Raw genomic sequence first — 20,443 nt, 5'->3', positions numbered from 1 at the left:
CCTGATACACTTTGTATTTGAAGATAGTTTCAGATTCAGCATTAGCTTTTTGTAATGACTTTATATGGTAGAATACCAAACAGTTTGTCTTTGATGAATTGAATTCCATCAGTATTTCAGTTATTTACGAATACATGCATGGTGGCACTGTATTTTAGCAAGAACAATTTTATGAAGTAGTGAAACTGTTTAGTGAAGTCAATTTCTTAGACCTTTCTGTGGCCAGTTTCATAGCCATGATACAAATAATGTAAGAGAATTATGACTGTAACTTATTCTTCCACTTACAAAAGCCTGCTTTTATCTGACTGAGCTGTGTTCATGACTACCAACTACAACCATTTTTGGCACATTCAAAATTGATGATCTTTTAAAAAGGCACTCGTGAAAATTACAGACCTATTGCTTTTATTAACACCCTTATTTCTGGTCAGAAGCTGTGGCCCAGTAGAGGATGGCACTTATAATAAACCGAGTGATGGTGTAAGTTGATGAGACATTGTCAGGCAGTAAAAGCCCCTAACATCACTTTCCAGAATACTGTTACGCCTAGCTATCAAATTATGTATGGTAGCGTGATTGACCTGCCTATGAATCTTTTACAGTTTTTCACCTTTAATCTCTATTTTTCCTGTTCTTTGTGAATTTTTAAAGTATACTTAGTTTACATGGAGTTATTAGTGTCAGTGTATGAAATTTTTTCCATCAAGGAATTTTTTGTAGTGTTGGTTAATGCATTAAATGAAATGTGTATGTTAACTGTGTGTTTATTTAAATTCTTACATGGTTATTATTTTTACATATGTATGTGTAAAATATTTTTTAGCATATATACATGATATCTCACACTTGCAAAATACATAGTGTATTATGTATATTTTATACAACTATTCTCAAGTTTATGCCATGTGGTGAACATTCCTTTTTTAAGTATTATTTTACACTTCCCTTTTATTTTTCGTCAGCCTACAGGAGGTTACTGCCTTAAGTGCATTTCACTTGGTGCACTGTAGGCATTACTTACGGTTCTTTGCAGCATCCTTTTGGCCCATAGCAGCAACCCTTTCATTCCTTTTACTGTACCTCCATTCATATTCTCTTTCTTCCATCTCACTTTCCACCCTCTCCTAATTATTGTTTCACAGTGGAACCACAAGGTTTTCCCCGTAACATCTTTAAAACCTTTTTATTCTCAGTTTCCTATTCAGTGCTGCATTACCTCATAGGTCCCAGCACTTGACCTTTGGACGAAATTTTATATTCCATTTCTTTTTTTCTTCAGAGAGCATGATCATATCTAACAGATATGGACTGGCATTACTATTTGACCCCTTTATGAGTACCTGGACCTACTTTGCAAGATCACACCTAGTCTTTTGTGAAAACCATCTTGTTTTTGTCATAGGGTCTGTTGGAAAAAATATGATTTATAAACTACATTATTGGCACAGTAAAATGGAAAAACACTTGAGAATTAACATTAAATGGTGAATTTTATAAAAATGTCAATATTCATGTGATAGCAACAGTCACAAAATTTACAAATGTCTGCAAAGATCCCAAACTGTTCTCTAGTGATGCTAAAGGTCTGAAATGCCAGATTTTGAGATACTCACAAAACCACTAATAATTACTTGAACCAGTCCAAGTTTTCCAGCCATGAAATTATTATTTTTTCCCAGTTCCAGGTAAATTTATGAAAAAGATAGTAAATTTCATGTGGAAAAGAACTTCTTCAAAAGAGTTAGTAGCCAAAATACACCTGGCAAAAGTTGGTTAAATCAGGGATGCTATGGCTACAAAGAATACAATAGTTTTAAATTTAGTTTTTTAGTTAGTAAACTTTTCTGGTAATATTTACAATAAAATTTAGGTGTTCATATTGAAAGAGAAATGAATTTGTGTGCAGGCAATCCCCGGTTATTGTCGGGCTCGGTTATCGGGGATCTGGTTTTTCAGCACTTGTCTGGCGACAAAAATTGGTGATTTTTGGCGCCGATATGTGCTTTTCCGCTTATTGGCGCTGATACATACCTAACAGAGGTGCTGATAACCAAAGATTGGTGATTTTCTGTGATTTTCAGAGGTGATAGGCACCGAAAATCACCGATTTTCAGTTATTGGGGATTTTTTAGTATTATCATGCCGTCAGAACGGAACCCCCACCAATAACCAGGGACTGCCTGTATTGCAAATTTGACAGTATAACCGTACCTTTTCATTTCATGAGAAAATTTATTGATTATTGCAAAATAGCTGTGTCAGCTATACTTACCAAGGTTAGCACAGGTACCAAAACAAATTATGCTGCTCTAAGAGGGCATTAGTAGGCTAAACTTAACCTGAAAGTATAGAAGTGTCAATTTAGTCTTACTATTCAACTGCTGGGTGATCTGTTTGATGAATAAGGATTTGATGATGGGCAGTTGATAGTCATTTGAAGCCTTACCAAAAATGTTGAAATATTTGGTATTAGTATTATGTTTGAATTATTTTTTTTGTGATCTGTAATGTTTGGAAAAGGTCAGTGCTGGGGAAATGATGGATCAAAGTACTGTACTGTGGTTTTAAATGGTTTGGGTATGTGGAAAGAATGGATGGTGATATTGGTGAAAAGTATTAGTGGGAAAGAGAGGAAGACCTAGAGTGGTTGGATAGATGGGGTGAGATTATGAGCTATAGATGGGGTGAATGGTGCAATGTGTGTAGGAGATTTCAATAAGCTGCTGATGATTTTTGTAACAAAATGGCCTTTTCCTCATTGTTTTCAGCCCCCAAAATCATTCCTTTGAAGTGCTTGGATAGATCAATTGCTTGGATAGATCAACTATTGACAGGCAGTCAGTGCATTTATCATTTCCTGGTGATTCAGTGCTAAGACCCATCTTCCTGACCCATCAAACAGCAGGAATTTGCAGGTGTTAGTTGCTTTTGCTCCCAGTCAGAACTTTATAAAAAAACATGATAAGAACATCCATCCTTTCCAGTTCAACTGTTCCAGGATCCACTGCTCTTTTGCTACCACTCTTTGTTTGTCATATCATCAGTGACTCATCGTCCTTGATTTTTTCATAGCCACTGATCATCCTTTCTATAAGAACAATAGCCTTCTGGTTTAGAAAACTTATAGAAAAGTGTTGTTCCTTCATGAGCTAAAAATAGCCTTTGAAGTTCATTTTCTGATTATGTCAGCATTCTATAGAGACAATGTATCTGTCAAGCAAGTCAAAAATTAGTAAGCTAGAGATACCAGACCTTCTTTTCCTACTATGAGAGTGTTTTCTACAAAAATGGCACCTCTGTATATGTTCTCCTGACTCTTACGGTCTCATCTTCATTTTTTACTTATCTTGCTGTTTTAATCCATTGAAAACTACCACCTTCACAGTTGAAATACCAATACTCCTAATTAGGATCGGGGCCATATTTTCTGGCCATTATTTTTTTTATTACACTTTCTGTTTCCGAGTTGGTCCAACAAAGCTGGCAGGACCTGAAGTTCCACCTGAACTCTGATCTTGCATCCTCAAGCTGGGTGACCCCATTACTAATTACTTGGTGTTTCCCTTCCAGTTGGATAGATACTATCAGATTTATTCATCTTCCACTCAAGTAGTTATCTGGCTATCTGTGATAGTGTTTTGTTTGGTATGACCAGATGGAAATTTGTAAAACACTGTTTTTTTTTTATATATAGTACATACAAACTCATGCCTGTCCATCCTTTACAATTTGGCACAGACACCTGAGCAAAACTTAGTACAAAATGGAATGTATGAAAGCCATGGGGATCATACCTCTTTTTTTTTTTTGGATAGTCTATATGGTTACATGTTTCAAACCAAAGTGCAAGGCTATCTATATAAGGCAATGGTTTGTTTATATGTACATGACATGAAACTCTTTTTCAGTGTTTATTTTTCTTCATTCATATAAAATCCTAACTCTGGACCTTAGACAGAATTCTTCACATTAACCTTACATTTTAGACAAGTGCTGTCCTCAGACACTATGTACTTAAACATCTATGAGGTCATTTTTTATTGCCACCCCTCAACCCATAATTTTTCACCTCCCCTAGGCATTGGGAGGATGGAGAAGGTTGGGAGAAGTGTGTTAGAAATGAATATGGTTAATTCAGAGACTCAAGAATGACTACCACTAGTGGTTTGAGATTTCCAGTTGGTGGCAACAGGCTAAACTGAAACAAAGATCAGTGATCAGTTAGGAAACCTTAAGTCTGTCCGGCCATCCTAAGGAAAGCACAGGAGCAAAATCAGGACATCTGGAGAACTGCTGATTGAGTGTGGTGAAAGAATTATGTCCTTGGGAGATTGATTGTCATTTATAGGAAAGTTATTGGGTCATGTCCTGATTCTATTGGCTTATCAGAAGCTTTTCATTTCTGGCTGAGGGAATAGTATATTTCACAGGCTCTGCATAAGATAAATCATGCACCATTTTAGATGATGGATCTTTTACATAAGAGCCCCAAGATCATTCTGTAGACTTCATGTCTGTTTCAATTTCATTTTTATTCTTAGCACTATTTTTGTCCTCCCTTTGCCTCCTTTTGTTTTACATGGTAATGATAATTCAGTCAGTGATTATGATTTGAATCAGAAATACTCATCTTTATGTTTAATTTGTTAGCCTAGATGTAGCCCAGTATTTGATATTATAGGCATAGTTCCTTTCTGTACCATTTCTCTTTCAGTCTTCAAATCTAGTTCCTAGAGGTTTAGTGCAGCATGAAGATTGTAATGTTTTTTCCTATCAGCAGAAGTGAAAAGGCTAACTGATAAATAATGATTGGCCCAGTACCAGTATGGAGGCATTTCAGGCAAATGGACTTCTCAAATATGCAAAGAGATGGTAATCATCATCAGTACAGGAAAAGGGCCATAATGTCCTGAAAAGCAAGAGATTAGAGATAACAGACAAGTACAAATAGCAAGGACTGTGGCTACGTGAGAGAGAGTGTAAGGGTGGTGAATCATCCAGATTTGAATGACTAGAAACAGAGGTTAAGGACAGCTTGCATGTAATGAGGACATACTTAAATGCCAACCAAAAGCAAACTCTTTTTGAATTAGGGGGATATGTGGTGGCACAAAGGAAGCACAGCTCTAACCTACTCATTTTGCAGAGTCCAAGGAGGAGAAAGAAGTTTTTGATGATGGTCTGTCTTCTACACCTCTGAGGTTGCCCCTGGCAGGAGTGGGTAGTAATAACTATTGTTAAGCCCAATTGAAGTCACTTGAACATTTGATTTGACTCGGAACTCTGAAATATTACATAAAAGGAGAACAATGAGGCCTTTCAAAGTCAATTTCCAGAAGATAGGAAGTGATTTAATGCAAAAGACTACAGTAATTTCTTAATAGCCTAACATTAAGGAAGCAAAGCAGCACGCTATCCATAATTACTGTACTTATAGTTATTCCAATAATGAATGATCAAATAGGAAGAAAACCTATGGACATTTTAACTGGTGTGCATGGATTCTTGGTTTAAGGAAAGAGAAGTCTAGGATTATCCTAATAAAAATGCGTGGTGACATTTGGATGATCACCAGAATGACAGCCATTGACTGCAAATGAGCATTGGTGTACAAATGCTATTACTGTACCAATTTTTTTATATATATGTACAGTAATGTACTGTGAGCAGTGTTGAGGGTGCAGTCTGACTAAGCAGAAATGGTATATAAAAGCAAATGGCATATAAGTTAAATAACATGACATACAGATGCTGTTGCCCTCTGGGTGCCAACGTGTTCTCATCAGGTTTAGATACCTGGCTGATGGTTTCTCTGTGTTTCTCTCATCTCTGGCACTATCCTTTGTGTTACTTAAGACTTCCTAACTCACAGATAATGACTGGGTTGTTAAAAGTTATTTTGCTGCTACAGAACAAAGACACCATGGCTGTGTGAAAATTTATGTTATGCTTTATTACAAAAGATAACTGAAGAGAATATGTTAAGTTATTTATATTAAAATATTTCATATGAGAGAAACATTACTGCATTGCAAATTAACTTGGACAATAGTGATTGCCTATACATATGAGCAAACAAAAGATGGTTTTGATGTGATGTGACTTGTTTAATTTTGTTGAATATACAGTATTAAATGAAAATGTTATTACTATGCATGTGTGTATATATAAAAGTGATTTATATATTTAATTAGTTCTTAAATTTTGTATTGGTAATGTTTTTAGTTCTTTCATGAAAATATGTGTGTGATTTCCATCTTCCTTTACTCATTTCTCTTCCCATTATGGAATTTTTTTTTATTTATTTTTCACTCAGTTTTATAAATGGAATGTTTGTCTTTGCATATGTTAACACCTTGTTATTGGTTCAGAATTTTTTGGATGTTTAAATGTTAAGGAAGTGACGTATATTAAATTGATTAAATGTCGAGTGGTGCGGCATTTGAATCATCTTTAAGGCGTTATTTCTCCTCTTGCCCTTAGGTACGCAAGACTCTTCGGTGTCAGCATTCGAGATCGTTTAGTTGCTCAGACGCAGGTTTTGATTCGCAGTCATGAAGACCCTGATATTCAGCGCCAAGCCAATAGGTTATATGCTGCTTTAAAGGATTAGCTAGATATTGAAACGTAAAAAGTAACTTACTGTGATGACATTTCCTTTTAACGTGCATTATTATTAAAGTGTTATTTTTGTGAAGCCATAAAGGGGCAGCAGATGAAAAGCAAGCCGAAGATTTTAACAGACTCACAAGTGATTCTTCATCTTTGATTGAGTTTATCGCATTAAAACTTTGATATCTCGTCGATTCTGTATAGTTGATCGCAGTTCTATGCTGTTTTATGTAAAAACTTACACAGCTTCAGCATGAAAAGCAAGGCAATGCTTCAGATGTGTTTTGCGTTTTTAGACTGTGCAGTATTTTGGAAGTCTGGTGTATGTAATGCTAGGGCTTGGAATATTTGCTTTGTCAGATTGGGTATGTGGGATTGGTAAGATGATTTCAGGTTTCAGTGAAGCATATACAATATCTTTGCCTCTTTGATGTAAGATGGAAAATCTTAGCACAATATCTGCATGATGCCTCTGACTTTACCTCAGCAAAGAGAATCTAGTGGTAACCATTCCGTATTGCATTTAATAGTATTGTTTTGGTGCATACAGATCTTCAAGGTTTGACTAGTTTGTTATCCGGAAGCGTTGAAGCTCATGTCTTTATAGTTGTTTAATTTTAGATAAATATACCAATGGCAAAACTTGCTATCTATGCAGGTTGTATGATATTAATAAATGACGATGTGTGAATTCATGAGTCAACAGAATATGAATGTGTTCAAATAGTATAGTAGGTTACATATGACTACATTTATTTTTCATGATTGGTTGCCCCATTTGCTGGATGAGAAATGTATATGTGTGAATGTTATTGTAGCAGTGTAGTATATTGTTTACCTTTTCTTTAGCCAGTGTTTCAGTAAGATGTCATGTTTCCGATGTAAATAAAACAGACCACTTCAATATCTGGACAGTCTCTGCATTGTGTAAAACTCCCAGCTCTCTGTGGTGTCATACTTAATACCTGTATATCTAAACAGTTTAATCACAGTATAACATAATATAAATATTACTCACCATGAATTTTAAAGCCTCCAGCTCTTGTGCCATTGAAGCTACCATAAGCAGTTATCAAACACTGTAAAGGCTAATAATATTCACATGTAATTCACACAGGTGCTTATATTTATTTCAGTAATTTTTGTATTTTGTCAGGAGCTGCAAAAAATAATTCATTATGCAAATTTAATTCATGCTATTTTCCAGATTTGTGATAACTGTCGAGTTACTTATGAAATATGCACCAATGCTGCATTGGTAATGCATTTGGGAAGTCAGAATTACTTATAATCTGCTTAATAAATAGTATTATATTCTTAATACGGTGCACCAATAAAGTAATTTTTAATCCTAAAAAAGGGTGTTGCAGTAGACCCCTCTTCCACCCCCTAAAGCAATATAATCCCACAAGCTTTGCATTTGCATATTATTTGCATATCTGTAAATTGAGAGATGAATAAAAAATCCATTAACCCCGAATATTTCAAATAGTGTCATACAAAAGTAGCAGAAAATCTGTTATTCCCTATTCGTGGGAACTAGACAGAATTAATGCACTGGGATAAAGAAAAATCAAGGTTTATAAAATAAGTAAGATATAGTTCCTCAAGCCTTGGTAACTGTAAAGTCTTTTTCTGCCACATGTATTCTGGCACCCTGTGAGGTTCTCTTGTATATAATACACTTGCATATATCATTTCCGATGTCATTGTTGTGTCGAGAGAGTACGAGTTTGTAAATTACCATTATTGTGTGTTTTACAACTGTAAATGTTTCTTATTTTCAGGTGATGGTACACCTGTTATGTTGGTGACAAATTAGATAATTCTCGTTTTTTCTAATTTTATGGTATTTATGTCATTTACATTCCTTCAAATGATTTTATAAAAGTTCTGGTTTTTACAAAGCACTGGAGAAGAGGGAGAGTAATGTGAAGTTGTTATTTACAATATGTACGTTTAGATATTTATTTGTCAACCTTGCTTCTAAGTATTGTTCCCAATGTTTCTATTTAATTTTGTACATTTCATTACAGAAGTAATCGCTTTAGTAGTTTTGTTTATGCACACAACTCCACTGATCAAGTACTGTACAGCAACAAACGTCAACACTCTTGACAAATCACATTATTTGACTGCTTTTCTCTCATTGTTCACAAAAAAAATGGAAGTAACATTAACTAATATATCTTGAAGAAAAAAGAAGGGATGTGAAATTCTTGATTGTATTACCACAGTATCTTGTACATGTAGGCCTATAGTAAATAAGGAATATCTTATCCAGCACCTGAATTTGGGACACAGCTTACAGCCCAATTCAATGTACAAAAATAACTTGCAGTATTCTAGGTGTGAAATAACAAATGCTTACATTTTGGGGAACTTTTAGTTAACATGGAAGCTTCCCAGGACAAAAGGACTATTTACTGGAACTCTTTGGTTTCACTCCTCCTCCTTGCTAGATTTTGTTTGTGTCACTGTTAGGTACTATCCATATATTTCCTTTTATAGAGGACATAATCTCGTAAAGAGACGCCATTGGAAGAGAGGGAACTTTCACACATAATCATGTGAGTATGTGAACGCTCTTTTTTTTCTAGGCAGCATGTGTAACAAGGTTGATTGAGTGATTCCCCAAAACTGACTTGACAGTTACTGTGGTTATCAACAGTGGAAATATAGTGTTGGTTTTACAGTACAGTGACTTAATACAGAAGAAGTAAAGTCTGTACTGACCAAATACATCCAAGGTGACACTATTCCACTGAGCTCAAGGGTAAAGTTCATTATCCTATCAGACAACTTTTGTTTTTCCCGTCTTATAACCTTTTTCTGTAAAAGGCAGATCTGTTACTTTTTTCAGGGCTAAGTTCCCCCTTCCTATATTTTTACTTGCTTTCTTTTAGACTGGCTTAAATAGGGCATTTGGTCACCTGCTCTGTGGATTTTGCTCTTAGAAAACATTGTGAATTTGTTGTTTCACAGGAGAAAATGCCTTAGGGTGCACAAGACTTATAAGTTTTATATTAATTTTATTACGATTTCCTTGCATGTACTATACAGTATTTGTAAGTGTGATGATCATGTCTTGATGTCCACCCAGTCTAGGAAAGTCTAAGAAACTTAAAATTGTGACCAGTATTGTGGATGATATAACTATTCCTGCCGTAATTAAGGAGTAGGAATTCAGTTTGCAGGCTTAAACTGCATTAGATAAGAATGCTAAATCCAAAAGCTTTGCATAGAAGTTGATGGAGAGGTCCACCCAAAAGTACCTTGAAAAAATTTGTGAAGGCAACCCCTATGCACCTTGATACTGCTCATTACACCTAGACAAACAGCATAGAGCCCTAGGCCTACCTATATGGGGGCCTGAAATAAAGCCTGCATTGAAAAAGATCAGACTGCAGTGTTGAATGCCAGTGGTGGGTGGTTTGCCCAGTTCTGAGCTCGCTATATCATTACAACTGCAGGATAATTTATTGAGGGGACAGTGCTGTGTAGAGACAGTGGTACCCTTTACTGCAGGAATGGCCAGTTTGCAAAGCAGGTGAGAGAGGCTTCCTCTGGAAGACCCTGCCTAACAGCACAAAGGCTGAGACATTTCAATTTTATGTACCAGAACAGGAAATGAGTAAGGATAGGAGGATTCATGTATCCAAAGTGTAACAGCAATCAGTTGCACAGGATCAGTCACCTGGTTGTTGAGAATGAAAAGTAACTCAGTTATAGCAAGTGGATTCTAGTAGTTTGAAAGCTTTCTGTTCACATGAAGTGCTGTCTTTCCAAAATGGCAGGATCATAACAATGATTTTGCCAGCAACACACTTCATATCGACCCAGGGATCTGGGTATCAACGCGGCTTTTAGGAGGCATTAAGGGAGGTTAATGCTGGGTGACTTCCTGGCTGTGAAGCTTCCTCTACCAAGTAGCAAACAAAATGCTGAGGGGTAGCACAGTCTGCAGTCATGGAAGAACTCCACCTTGCATCATGCAGCTAATATCAAGAAGTATTTGGATTGAGTGAGTGCCCAGACTGTCGTCATTGGGTGGAACAATCTCGTTGGTAAGGATAAAAAAATCCAGCAACAGCAAAAGAAGCTTTTTTACTGATAAAGAAGCCTTTGGTGAGAATGCAAGGTTCTTGTAGAGGGAAGAAGAAAATGTCAGGAATGAGAATGTGACTGACACAAACTTGATGCTGAGGATGCTAGATACCATGTCCAGTCTGGTGAGCATATCAGTTCAGAAGTGCAAGTTGTTAGTAGTAAATCAGGGTTAGGGAAGGTGGATGAAGGGAGAGTTACATGGAGACCTGCAGGTGTTTCACTCCCAACTTGAGGAAATAGGGTACCAGGGTGTCCAGGTTCTAACTAGGAGTACCCAACTCTGGCCATTTGATATGTTCTTAAGGTGTGATTCCAACTACAAATATATATGGCATTAAGCTTGACAGGTTTGGGAAAACTCTAGTATAGTTGCCCATGTCAGACCTGCTGTTGTTCCTCATCACCATTAAAGTACTCTACTGTACTGTGCTATATTTTTTTTCTGTACAAATAATGAGAATATTTTTTCCTAATAGGGAATATTTTATTCGAGTATTCTGGTATGTTAATGCATCGATATCGATGGTAATTTGGTGCAACTTGGTACATGTGCCCTGAGAAGCATATGATTTAGGAGAGATTAATGTATTATTGTACAATTTTTGGTTGGATTGGTTAACTAAATTGAACTTTTACTGTATGAATGATAATTCTGAATTAGTTTAACCAACTAGGATTAATTTGTTTGACCATTGTTGAGCACTGTTCACCACCAGATATTTATGAGTTGCCAATAACCAGGTCTCATTAACATCACTAACATTTTAGCTCATTTTAATGCACAAGTGCACTGTTGGTACTATTGGGTCTTGTGGTGTTAATGATTTTTTAAGCATCTTATTTAAGCATGTTAATATTATCATTGAGTCTAGTGAAGTAAACAAGTTGGAATTTCACTCTTCTCATAAATAACAAATTCCATGAGATTTAGGTACAACTCTGCTACTTGAAAGTGATTTTCCTTATGCAAACAAGTTATTTCAGTGTTTTAATATCACTAAATATAGTTTTCTGAGTTGAACCAAAACATTTCAAACAGGTTTCCCAGGTGTAAAATGTCCATGGGAAAACAAAGAAAAACAGTGTAAAGACGATAGAGAATTGAAAATGAAACAGTAAAAGTGGAATAATTATCTGCTAAAAGTAAACAAAGCTAATATAATAGGTAAATTGAGGAAAGCATGTCTGAATGTACCTTCAAGAAAGGGATCACAAGGCAAGTTCTTTTAAAATCCAGAGTGTGGATGCATTAGTTATGTATATGGTCACCAACTTGCAGAGCAACTGAATATTCCCAAATAAAAACACATGCTTTTCCTCTGTTTGTTACACAAAATATAACTGAAGAGGTAGGATTTTGAGTTCTGTAATTATCATCAGTAAAAGAGATTAAGAATATGACAAAAGCAAAAATTGATAAATGAGTGAGAACTTTTGAGTTTCAAGTGGTTAAATTAAATGTGAGTTTTAACTGGTAAAATAAACTGTGAAATGTTGAGCAACTGTGATAAATTTAAAATTAAAGCATGTTTGGGCATATACCTTTCATTGTTTGGGTTTCGTCATTTTGACACTACAATTTTATAAATGTTGAGTGTTACAGTTTCCATACTCATTGCTTTGCCTTATGCACAGTATACTGAACTGGATAAAATGCAAGTACTGTAGTTGAGGTCGTTACGGTGCCATTGACAGTACAGTAAAGAATTGGAATTCATTACAGTATTTCTAAACTTGATCTGGACATACTGCAACAGTGAAAATGATAACCTTATATACATGGCTAGAATCCTTTTAGAATTTTGATAATGTTCCTCGAAATCATGCTGACCAGTATCATGAGTGGTATTTACATGTTCATTTTATTACATACCTCATACTGCTCCCTATATGTATTTTTTTTATTTGGTCCTTTTGTTATTTTATCCATTTCAACCCCCATGTGCTAAAAAGTGATAAAACTTTATTTTTCCAAGAACAGTACAGTGGACCCCTGCCTATTCGTGGTTTTGGATTCGCAGATTTTTCTGTGGAACGTATATACAGTACACATTATTCATGGAAAATTCGCCTATTAATGGTATTTTTCACAGAGAAATATTCACTGATTACTATATTTTCATATTATTTTCGTGACTAAATGCATTTTTTATGACAACTATTAAAATACCCAGTTACAAGTGTTGTTAGAGGGATGTCAAGTACTCACGGATTTTAGCTATTTGTGGGGGATTGTGGTATGCATCCCCCGCGAATACAGGGTGTCAACTGTAATTACATTTATGAATAACATGTTATGTAAATTGCAAGGCTATTACTCTTCTTATTTACTGAGTGATGGGAACAGAGCAATAGCTCTACTGTGAATGAGGCTTTCCTCTCGAAAGGAAGATCCTTGGAACCTGCATTCTCTGAAAAAACCCATCTTTACTTCCTTGTTTGAGGAGAAGTGGGATTGTGTAAAAGTACTCTTCATTGACCAACACTTTTTTCTTACCAATTTTCATTTGGTGGTTTTGCTTAACTTTTGCTGGTTTCATTCGTAAAATGGATAATTGATATGCTTATTTTCCTGGTTGGTGTGCTGTGTAGTGTCAAAGGGTTTTACATTTAATTTAGGAATATATTTTTTATCGCCAGCTTTGCTGTTGGTATATATGGTTCATACAGTAAAAGTCAATTAGTTTGCCATGCGGTAGTTTGGTAATCTTGCTGACCTATAAAACTTTGGAAATTCTGTATGAAAAAAGAATGGTATTCATGAACATTTCTGAATATTTTGAAATCATGTCATTGTTAAAAGAATGTATACCCTGTACTATGGGTAACTGATATTTCTTACAATCCCTTAAATTTTCAGCTTGGTCAGCATATTTTTTAACAATGGTATAATGAAAGTAGTACTTGGCTTTTTCTGTAGGAATTGAGTTATCTTAAGTTTACTAAAATTACCACATGGAACAAAATTATGGCGCAGAATTATAGAATAATCAAATACCCATTTACCAAACCATAAAAGTTTTAGGTATGATCCTTGTTGCACACCTCTTCTGGAAAGTTTATATTTCATTAATAAAGATCGGATGTAAAAATGTCCTCAGCCTAATCAAAATACATTATCCTGTACTGATAAATAAACCATGGTGTTACCATATAAAGCAACAGTTTGGTCAGTTATAGGTAATGGAAGTCAGATGATCAACTAAATAACAAATTCCAGGTTTATTTTATACAGTAATGGACTTGGACTATTAAGTAGAATTTTAGCCTTCCCCAGGTTATTAGTACAAGGAGGGACTGGTTAACCACTTCTGTCCTTATATTTGGATGTCAAAAAATGAAAAGGTAATGAAGATACAGCAAGTGACTTGCTACCTAGTGATTTATTCGAGTAAAGCGATAATATTTCCATAAATCATTATACTTGACAATTCCCAGTTATAGATAACTGACTTATTGGAAAATTTAAATCTATGACTCATTCCGATAACAGAATTTGTTCCTACTTGGGCAATACACAAAGTTCCAGTAAGCCCCAATCCCTTCTTTTTATTAGAAAACCTCAAACACAACTGAACGTCACAAACAACATTTAAGATGAAAAGGTCTACACTTTGAAATTTATGCAGATGGGTTCAAATTTCCATCAGCAGCAAATAGACTGCAAAAGATATTACATATGATTTTTGGCTCCCATATGCTGTATAGAATATGGTGTTGTGTTGACAGCAAAACAAGTAGTAAGTGACTTTGTTTCAGTAATTTCAACTAGCATCAAAAGCTATAACTAGTGAACATACATTATGGAAATTATGTCTGCATTGAAATTTTCTATTTTATCTGGCTTGCTTTTAATAAGTATGTATTTTATTAGCTAAGATTTACTGGGCAATAATGATAATGTATAGGAGAATTAAGAATTGTAACTCGGTGCCCATGTTAAATTATTGATGATAATAATAATTATAATGAATTATGGAAGAGATGATACCAGGTTCCTTCTTTAACTCAAGCAGCCGATGTAAGTTGTAATATCGACTAGGACTGTAAACTGCCCCTTTTCCTAGAAAGTAGGACAGATCTTGAATTTGTGAAGGTAAACAGCAGGTACATTGTATGTTTTGGTTTAATACATTTCTGTGAATTAGGGTATAGAAGTGTGCAAATTTCTATGACATGTTTTATTATGCTGTCATTTAGTTCCTTAGGTACTGAAGTTGCAAGGAAATATGGGCATCAGATTGACCATCACTTGAAATACCAAGATGGTAAAAAAACTTGGAGGTTGACTTATCTTGGAAGCTGATGATGTCTAAATACTCTCCAACATGGGATCCTCAACAATTTAGATGCGGTGAACAAAAGGATTTGTCAGTTTCACTTGTGCAGGTCAGTTCTCATTATAAGTTGCAAAAAATGAAGAGCCCTAGACTACAGTGTAATAAATGCAGCTTGGTGAAGTTTTCTATGAATGGGGTGTAGCATGGTGACTGAAAGGGAACCTCACTTTTGAATCACTTATCACTATGTTTTCTTTTTATATAGAAATGGAGATAACAGAGTGCTGCTCTTCCATAGATGGCTGACTGCAAAACTTTAGAAATAGCTTTGCCATCAGGCAGCTTGACATAGTGATGAATCAGCTTGCTGGTGCTGTAGAACACTATAGCCTAACTTTTTATGGCTTTGACCTTTTAGCATGCATTGCAGCTATGTCAAATTATGTCAGTGCGACTTGACTGCTGTATTTCTAAGGGTATGCTTGAAAGGACTTTAGTGGAGGTTAATAAAAAGTTGCTGAAGACTCAAAGAAAGAAAGAGTAGTTGCAGTAATTGTATCACAGTGTCCACATGCCTCTAAAACATTATTTGAAGAATTTTTATATGGGCAAAATGTAAGTTAATACTGCAATGGTAAAAATGTTCGTGATTTTCTGTGTACATGTGAAGTTGATATATTATTAGGGGCAAAGAAGCAATATTAATATATTTTAGTGATGTGTTAACAGTTATACAGTATATAATTACTACTCAGCCCAGTAGTACTCTCTGACAGAAGCAGTAGTTGAGACACTGTCATGGCCTTGCCAAAGATTGGTTATTTGTTGAGTTCATGGCCACCATTAACAAGGATATGTATGTCATAATTTTTTATTACAGAGATACAGACTGCTCTTTGTACTGACAGATCTAAGGCTTGATCACAGATAGAACAGAGAAGAACCAATGCTAGCTGGGAAAGTAAAGGGTAGTAGGTCTGTAGATCAAACTTTATTTCTTTGGCTTCCATATCAGATACCGTTCTTTCAAGCATGTTAAAAGTATCATTTATCCTTAAAGATTACCATACTACAAAACTTATTTATTTGATATGATACCTAGGATTACAATTATGATTTCCCTGGTGCCTGGTTATCCTCCTTTTCTTTGAGAGTAGGTGGTGTGTAGCGCTCTGGTTAAACCAAGCCAAACCTGCCAGTTCCTCATTTGTAGCATGTTCAGGTGCCAACACACCCAGACAGATAAAGACAGAGATTAAAGTGTTGACTGTGTAAGCTATGTATAGACTGTTAGCAACAAATTGCTGACTGAGCGCCACAGCAATCATAGCTCAAAAGTGCACCATCCATCCTTGGGTGACAACCTTTGTGGTTTCAAACTGAGCCATGACTTGGAAATCCTAAAACCCCCTTTCAACAAGAACACTCTAGGGATTCAATGAACTCTGATTGGAAGTGTACAATTTCCCTTTTTTTATTTTATCATGTTTGAGGGGAGTATCGGTGTTGCTTTGTGGAAACTTAGTTGTGTCATGTGCCTCATTTTTGTCAAATAGTAACCACTTTTATCTTTTAGTTATTCTTAATCGCACATTTCTGTTTTAGTACTTCCCCATATTTATTTGCACCTTTTTTTGCATATGTGGTTGTTTCATAGAGGACTTGTAGTTAATAAATGAACTTGGGGTTTCTCATAAAGGGCAATTATTTATTAAATATATCAAGGCTAAAAAAATGAAGAGGAATTTTTATACTCTGGTCATGGCAATCAAAACCCTGCTCTATAAAACAATAATCTTGATAAGACAGAGAATGCCCTAGAGACTGAAAGGATTGAAATACAATTTTCAGAAGCGCTGTAATTCACCATCATATTAGTTTTTATTTTCTTCAGAGGATTGGCTAAGTTCTTGAGGTAAATCCAATAGTAGGAGACAGCACAAGTCTGAGTTCTCAGAAGACAGAAGAGGCAAAATAACAGGAAACACTGCCATCAGTTTGAGACAGATATACAAGAAAGTATTCTGTCGGTTAAACAATCTAGGCAAGTCCGGAACAGTGGCCTGGAAAGAATATCAGAAGCCCCTACAACATCAGTGCAATGACTCCCACTGCAGGGAGAAGAACATGGAAGGATCTGATTACTTTCTTAAGGAATTCTTAGGTGGGAACCATGGCAACATAATTATGTATGAGAAGGATCTGGCTAACCTACTTGACATCCAAGAATGGATAAGAATGTTACTGGTGTTGCCACTCACTACCCAAGATGTAGGAAAAACGAATGAGGGAAAGAAAACACCAGGATTTTTAAAAATTTATTCCTACAGCTCAACTCATTACAGGGTATACGGTGCCATTAGTTTTAGGGTTTGGAAACCTTTCTTGAGATACAGTATCAGTAAGTATACCAGTTTTGAAAATGTGTAAGCAATACTGTACTTTTAACGACATTCCAGTACTGGTTTTCAAAGCTTGTTTGAGTTACCTGTACTCTCAAAATTTTTATTTTATTTTTCCATTTTTCTTTTCAAAAAATTGCATTTATGGTATATAACTCATAGTTTGTAAGTATATGAAATATACATGTGCTTTAATCGTCATAAAGTCTAATGTAAGCTATAATAGATATTGAACAGTCATGTGAGGGATTTTGTGAGGAAAGATGATGAATTGAGATATTCGCCCCTCAGAATATCTGTCAAAGAGTTTTTCTTGGAGGATAGATCTTGCTAAAAGGAGAAAATCCCAAAGAAATGTGCTTTTCAAGCATTAGAAAATTATAGTTACGCTTTTCCATCAAAACAGTAAACATGTTTTGTCAAACGCCACACTTCACAAAGGCTGAAATGTCATCTACACTCATGCTATATAAGAAGGAAGTAAAGTAACATTCCTGCTACCAAGTCAAACAGTCCCAGTAAGCAGGAAAGCAGCACATTAAGAGACTGACTGCTTTTATCAGATGAAAAAGTAGAAAGAATGAAAGTTGATGATATTTCAGAATCTTTTGCAGTTGAACTATGACAGTACACAGCAATTACAGTATTAATATTAAATGTGCTCACTTTGTGGTTTAAATTACTTTGAAGGTTGGAGCAATATAGCTCCCCTGGCAATAAATCCTTGATCCCGTAGGGGGGTAGCGCCGTCAGTGCACCTCATGCGGTGCACTGTAGGCATCACTTAAGGTTCTTTGTAGCGTGCCTTCAGCCCCCTAGCTACAACTTCTTGTGTTCCTTTTTCTGTATTTCCTTTCATATTCTCTTTCTTCCATCTCACTTTCCACCCTCTCCTAACAATTGATTCATACTGCAACTGCGAGGTTTTCCTCCTGTTACACGTTTCAGACCTTTTACTGTCATTTTCTGCTTCAGCGCTGAATGATCTCATAGGTCCCAGTGCTTGGCCATTGGCCCAATTCAATAAATAATTGAATTTAATTAATACTCCCTACAAGTTAATCATCTGAAGGGTCTCAGTCATTGAAGACTTTCACCTGCAGTTATTGATACTGGCATAATCATTCATGAGATCCCCAGCAACATAAACACACTCACAGACAGACAATGGTGAAAACATTATCTCTCTCCTTTTTTCATATGGTGGAGGCAACACAAGTATACCTAGAAAAGTACATGCATGTATGTTTGGAGAACCACATTGTTTTAGGGATTCATTGTCATTTGCCAACAAAATGTTACATGCTTTGTAATCTCGAGAAATGAATGGAAATCCTGTTGAATAAATTTCTTCAAAGCACTTACCTGAATATTTGTTTTATCCCTTTTGCTTGTTAGGTTCCTGAATAAGGAAAGCAACTATTGCAAGTAGTTTTTAGTCACAGTGAGTAAAAACTGCTTTTGAGAATTTCCATCAGCTGTTTACCAGTAGGTTAATAATGCAGTGTGGTCTAAAATCTGTGAACCCTTATCAGCTTACTCTCAACACACCACTAGCTGTAGGTCTTGTTAGGCCCATGGAAATGATCAAAGGTTTTTCCATATTCTCAATATTAAGACCATGTTCCTGTCCTGTCTCTTCCTATCATCCTGAGTGACTAAAATGACTGTTAGTTGGGCAGCAGAGCCAAGAGAGACAGACTATCAGTGAAGGAAGGCTTATTACAGGAAGTTGGAGTCATTTCAAGACTAGGATATTCGCCCTGTTCCCTGAAGTTTCACAGGTCATCACTATGATCCTGTACCTGAAGGAGAAAGGACTACAGGACTTCTCCCCAGATTACTGCCAGTCTGTTGAAGGATAGCCTAGAAGACCTATAGAGTTTGTCAGGCATAACCAATGCGCGACGATATTGGTTGAGACAGTGTGGAAATCCCCGTGGCACCTCATTAAAGATGAAAATTTCCCGTTCCAGATGTGTTTGTGCCCATTATCTGGGAATATCTATGGTTTAATCAGTGAGAACATCACGCAGCTCTGTTCCAGCCACTTCTTGACTTCTGTTGTACAGGAATATGGATCATGTCTTGTTTAAAATGCGGCCCATTACAAGGGGATATGTGTACGTACCAAACACTGAGTCAATCTTACCACTCCTAGGCAATAAAATTCTTATAAATTCCAAATCAGGTCTATTACAAGGGGATTTTTATTCGTAAGTAGCAATGCAGTTGGTCAAATTTAACATTCGCAGGCATGAGTTACAGATTAACAAGCGATTAGCTTTTGTCTTATAAATTCTTTGTGATTAAATAAGCTGAAACAAACCAGGTTTCTAAACTAGAAACCAATACACCTGAATCTTGAAAAATGCGTGGAAGTTCTGTTCACAGGGTTACCCATGAATAGGAGGGGAAAATATTTGGAAGATATAGACATCAGTTGGGATTTCAGTGGCTTTCCCGTGGATGGCCCAGGTTAAATCAGTCTAAATAATTTTCATGCAGGGCTGGGAAGTCATCTTTAATTTCATTCTTCTTCAAAGCTACACATACTGTAAACCCCTCTATTATTTTCCATCTGGCACGAGATTTCGATTACAGTAGGCCTATCTCCGATCAGCATTGTCTCAACACTTAGATTTTAGTCCCAGGTATGGCTGAAACATCTGTTAAAACCTAGAGCCAGTCTATCTTGAACTTGTTTTATGGTCGTAGTATAATGCCCAGCCAATTTTTTCAAAAAAACAATCAAATACAAAATCATAACTGTCACGGATTTCTCCAAGACAGCTGTAATTATTGTTTATTTAGTCTCCCTGTTATTTTTTTAAACATAATCATCAGTACCATAAGAGTAAGATCACGATCTTGATTTCTATGTAACTAAGAGCGTCTTTTAAAGGAGATTGTTAAGATTATATTCTATATCTCTCATAGGTTTAGGTTCTGGTCATATTAGACCTGAAATATGTGTTCACATAAATGTTTAAGCCTTTTTCAGCTTGTTTTAGCGTCCACCAGAGGTCACCCCCA

The 20,443-nt window shown here is 35.9% G+C and overlaps 1 protein-coding gene across 2 annotated transcripts in view; it reads left to right on the top strand.

The window, feature by feature from the left end:
• The window catches only part of LOC136835738 (armadillo repeat-containing X-linked protein 1-like), a 53,618-nt gene extending 44,956 nt beyond the window's left edge, over nucleotides 1-8,662 (top strand). For both annotated transcript variants that reach the window (XM_067099607.1, XM_067099601.1), the window contains one exon: nucleotides 6,487-8,662. In XM_067099607.1, the coding sequence (XP_066955708.1) occupies nucleotides 6,487-6,616 (130 nt within the window). In that variant the 3' untranslated portion in view covers nucleotides 6,617-8,662. The remainder of the gene's footprint in view (nucleotides 1-6,486) is intronic.
• Nucleotides 8,663-20,443: the final 11,781 nt, after the last annotated feature.

The sequence above is a fragment of the Macrobrachium rosenbergii genome, chromosome 4, assembly GCF_040412425.1.
Source record: "Macrobrachium rosenbergii isolate ZJJX-2024 chromosome 4, ASM4041242v1, whole genome shotgun sequence".
NCBI lineage: Eukaryota > Metazoa > Arthropoda > Malacostraca > Decapoda > Palaemonidae > Macrobrachium > Macrobrachium rosenbergii.
Note: the sequence above shows the minus strand (reverse complement) of the source record. Positions and strands in the feature narration are given on the sequence as shown.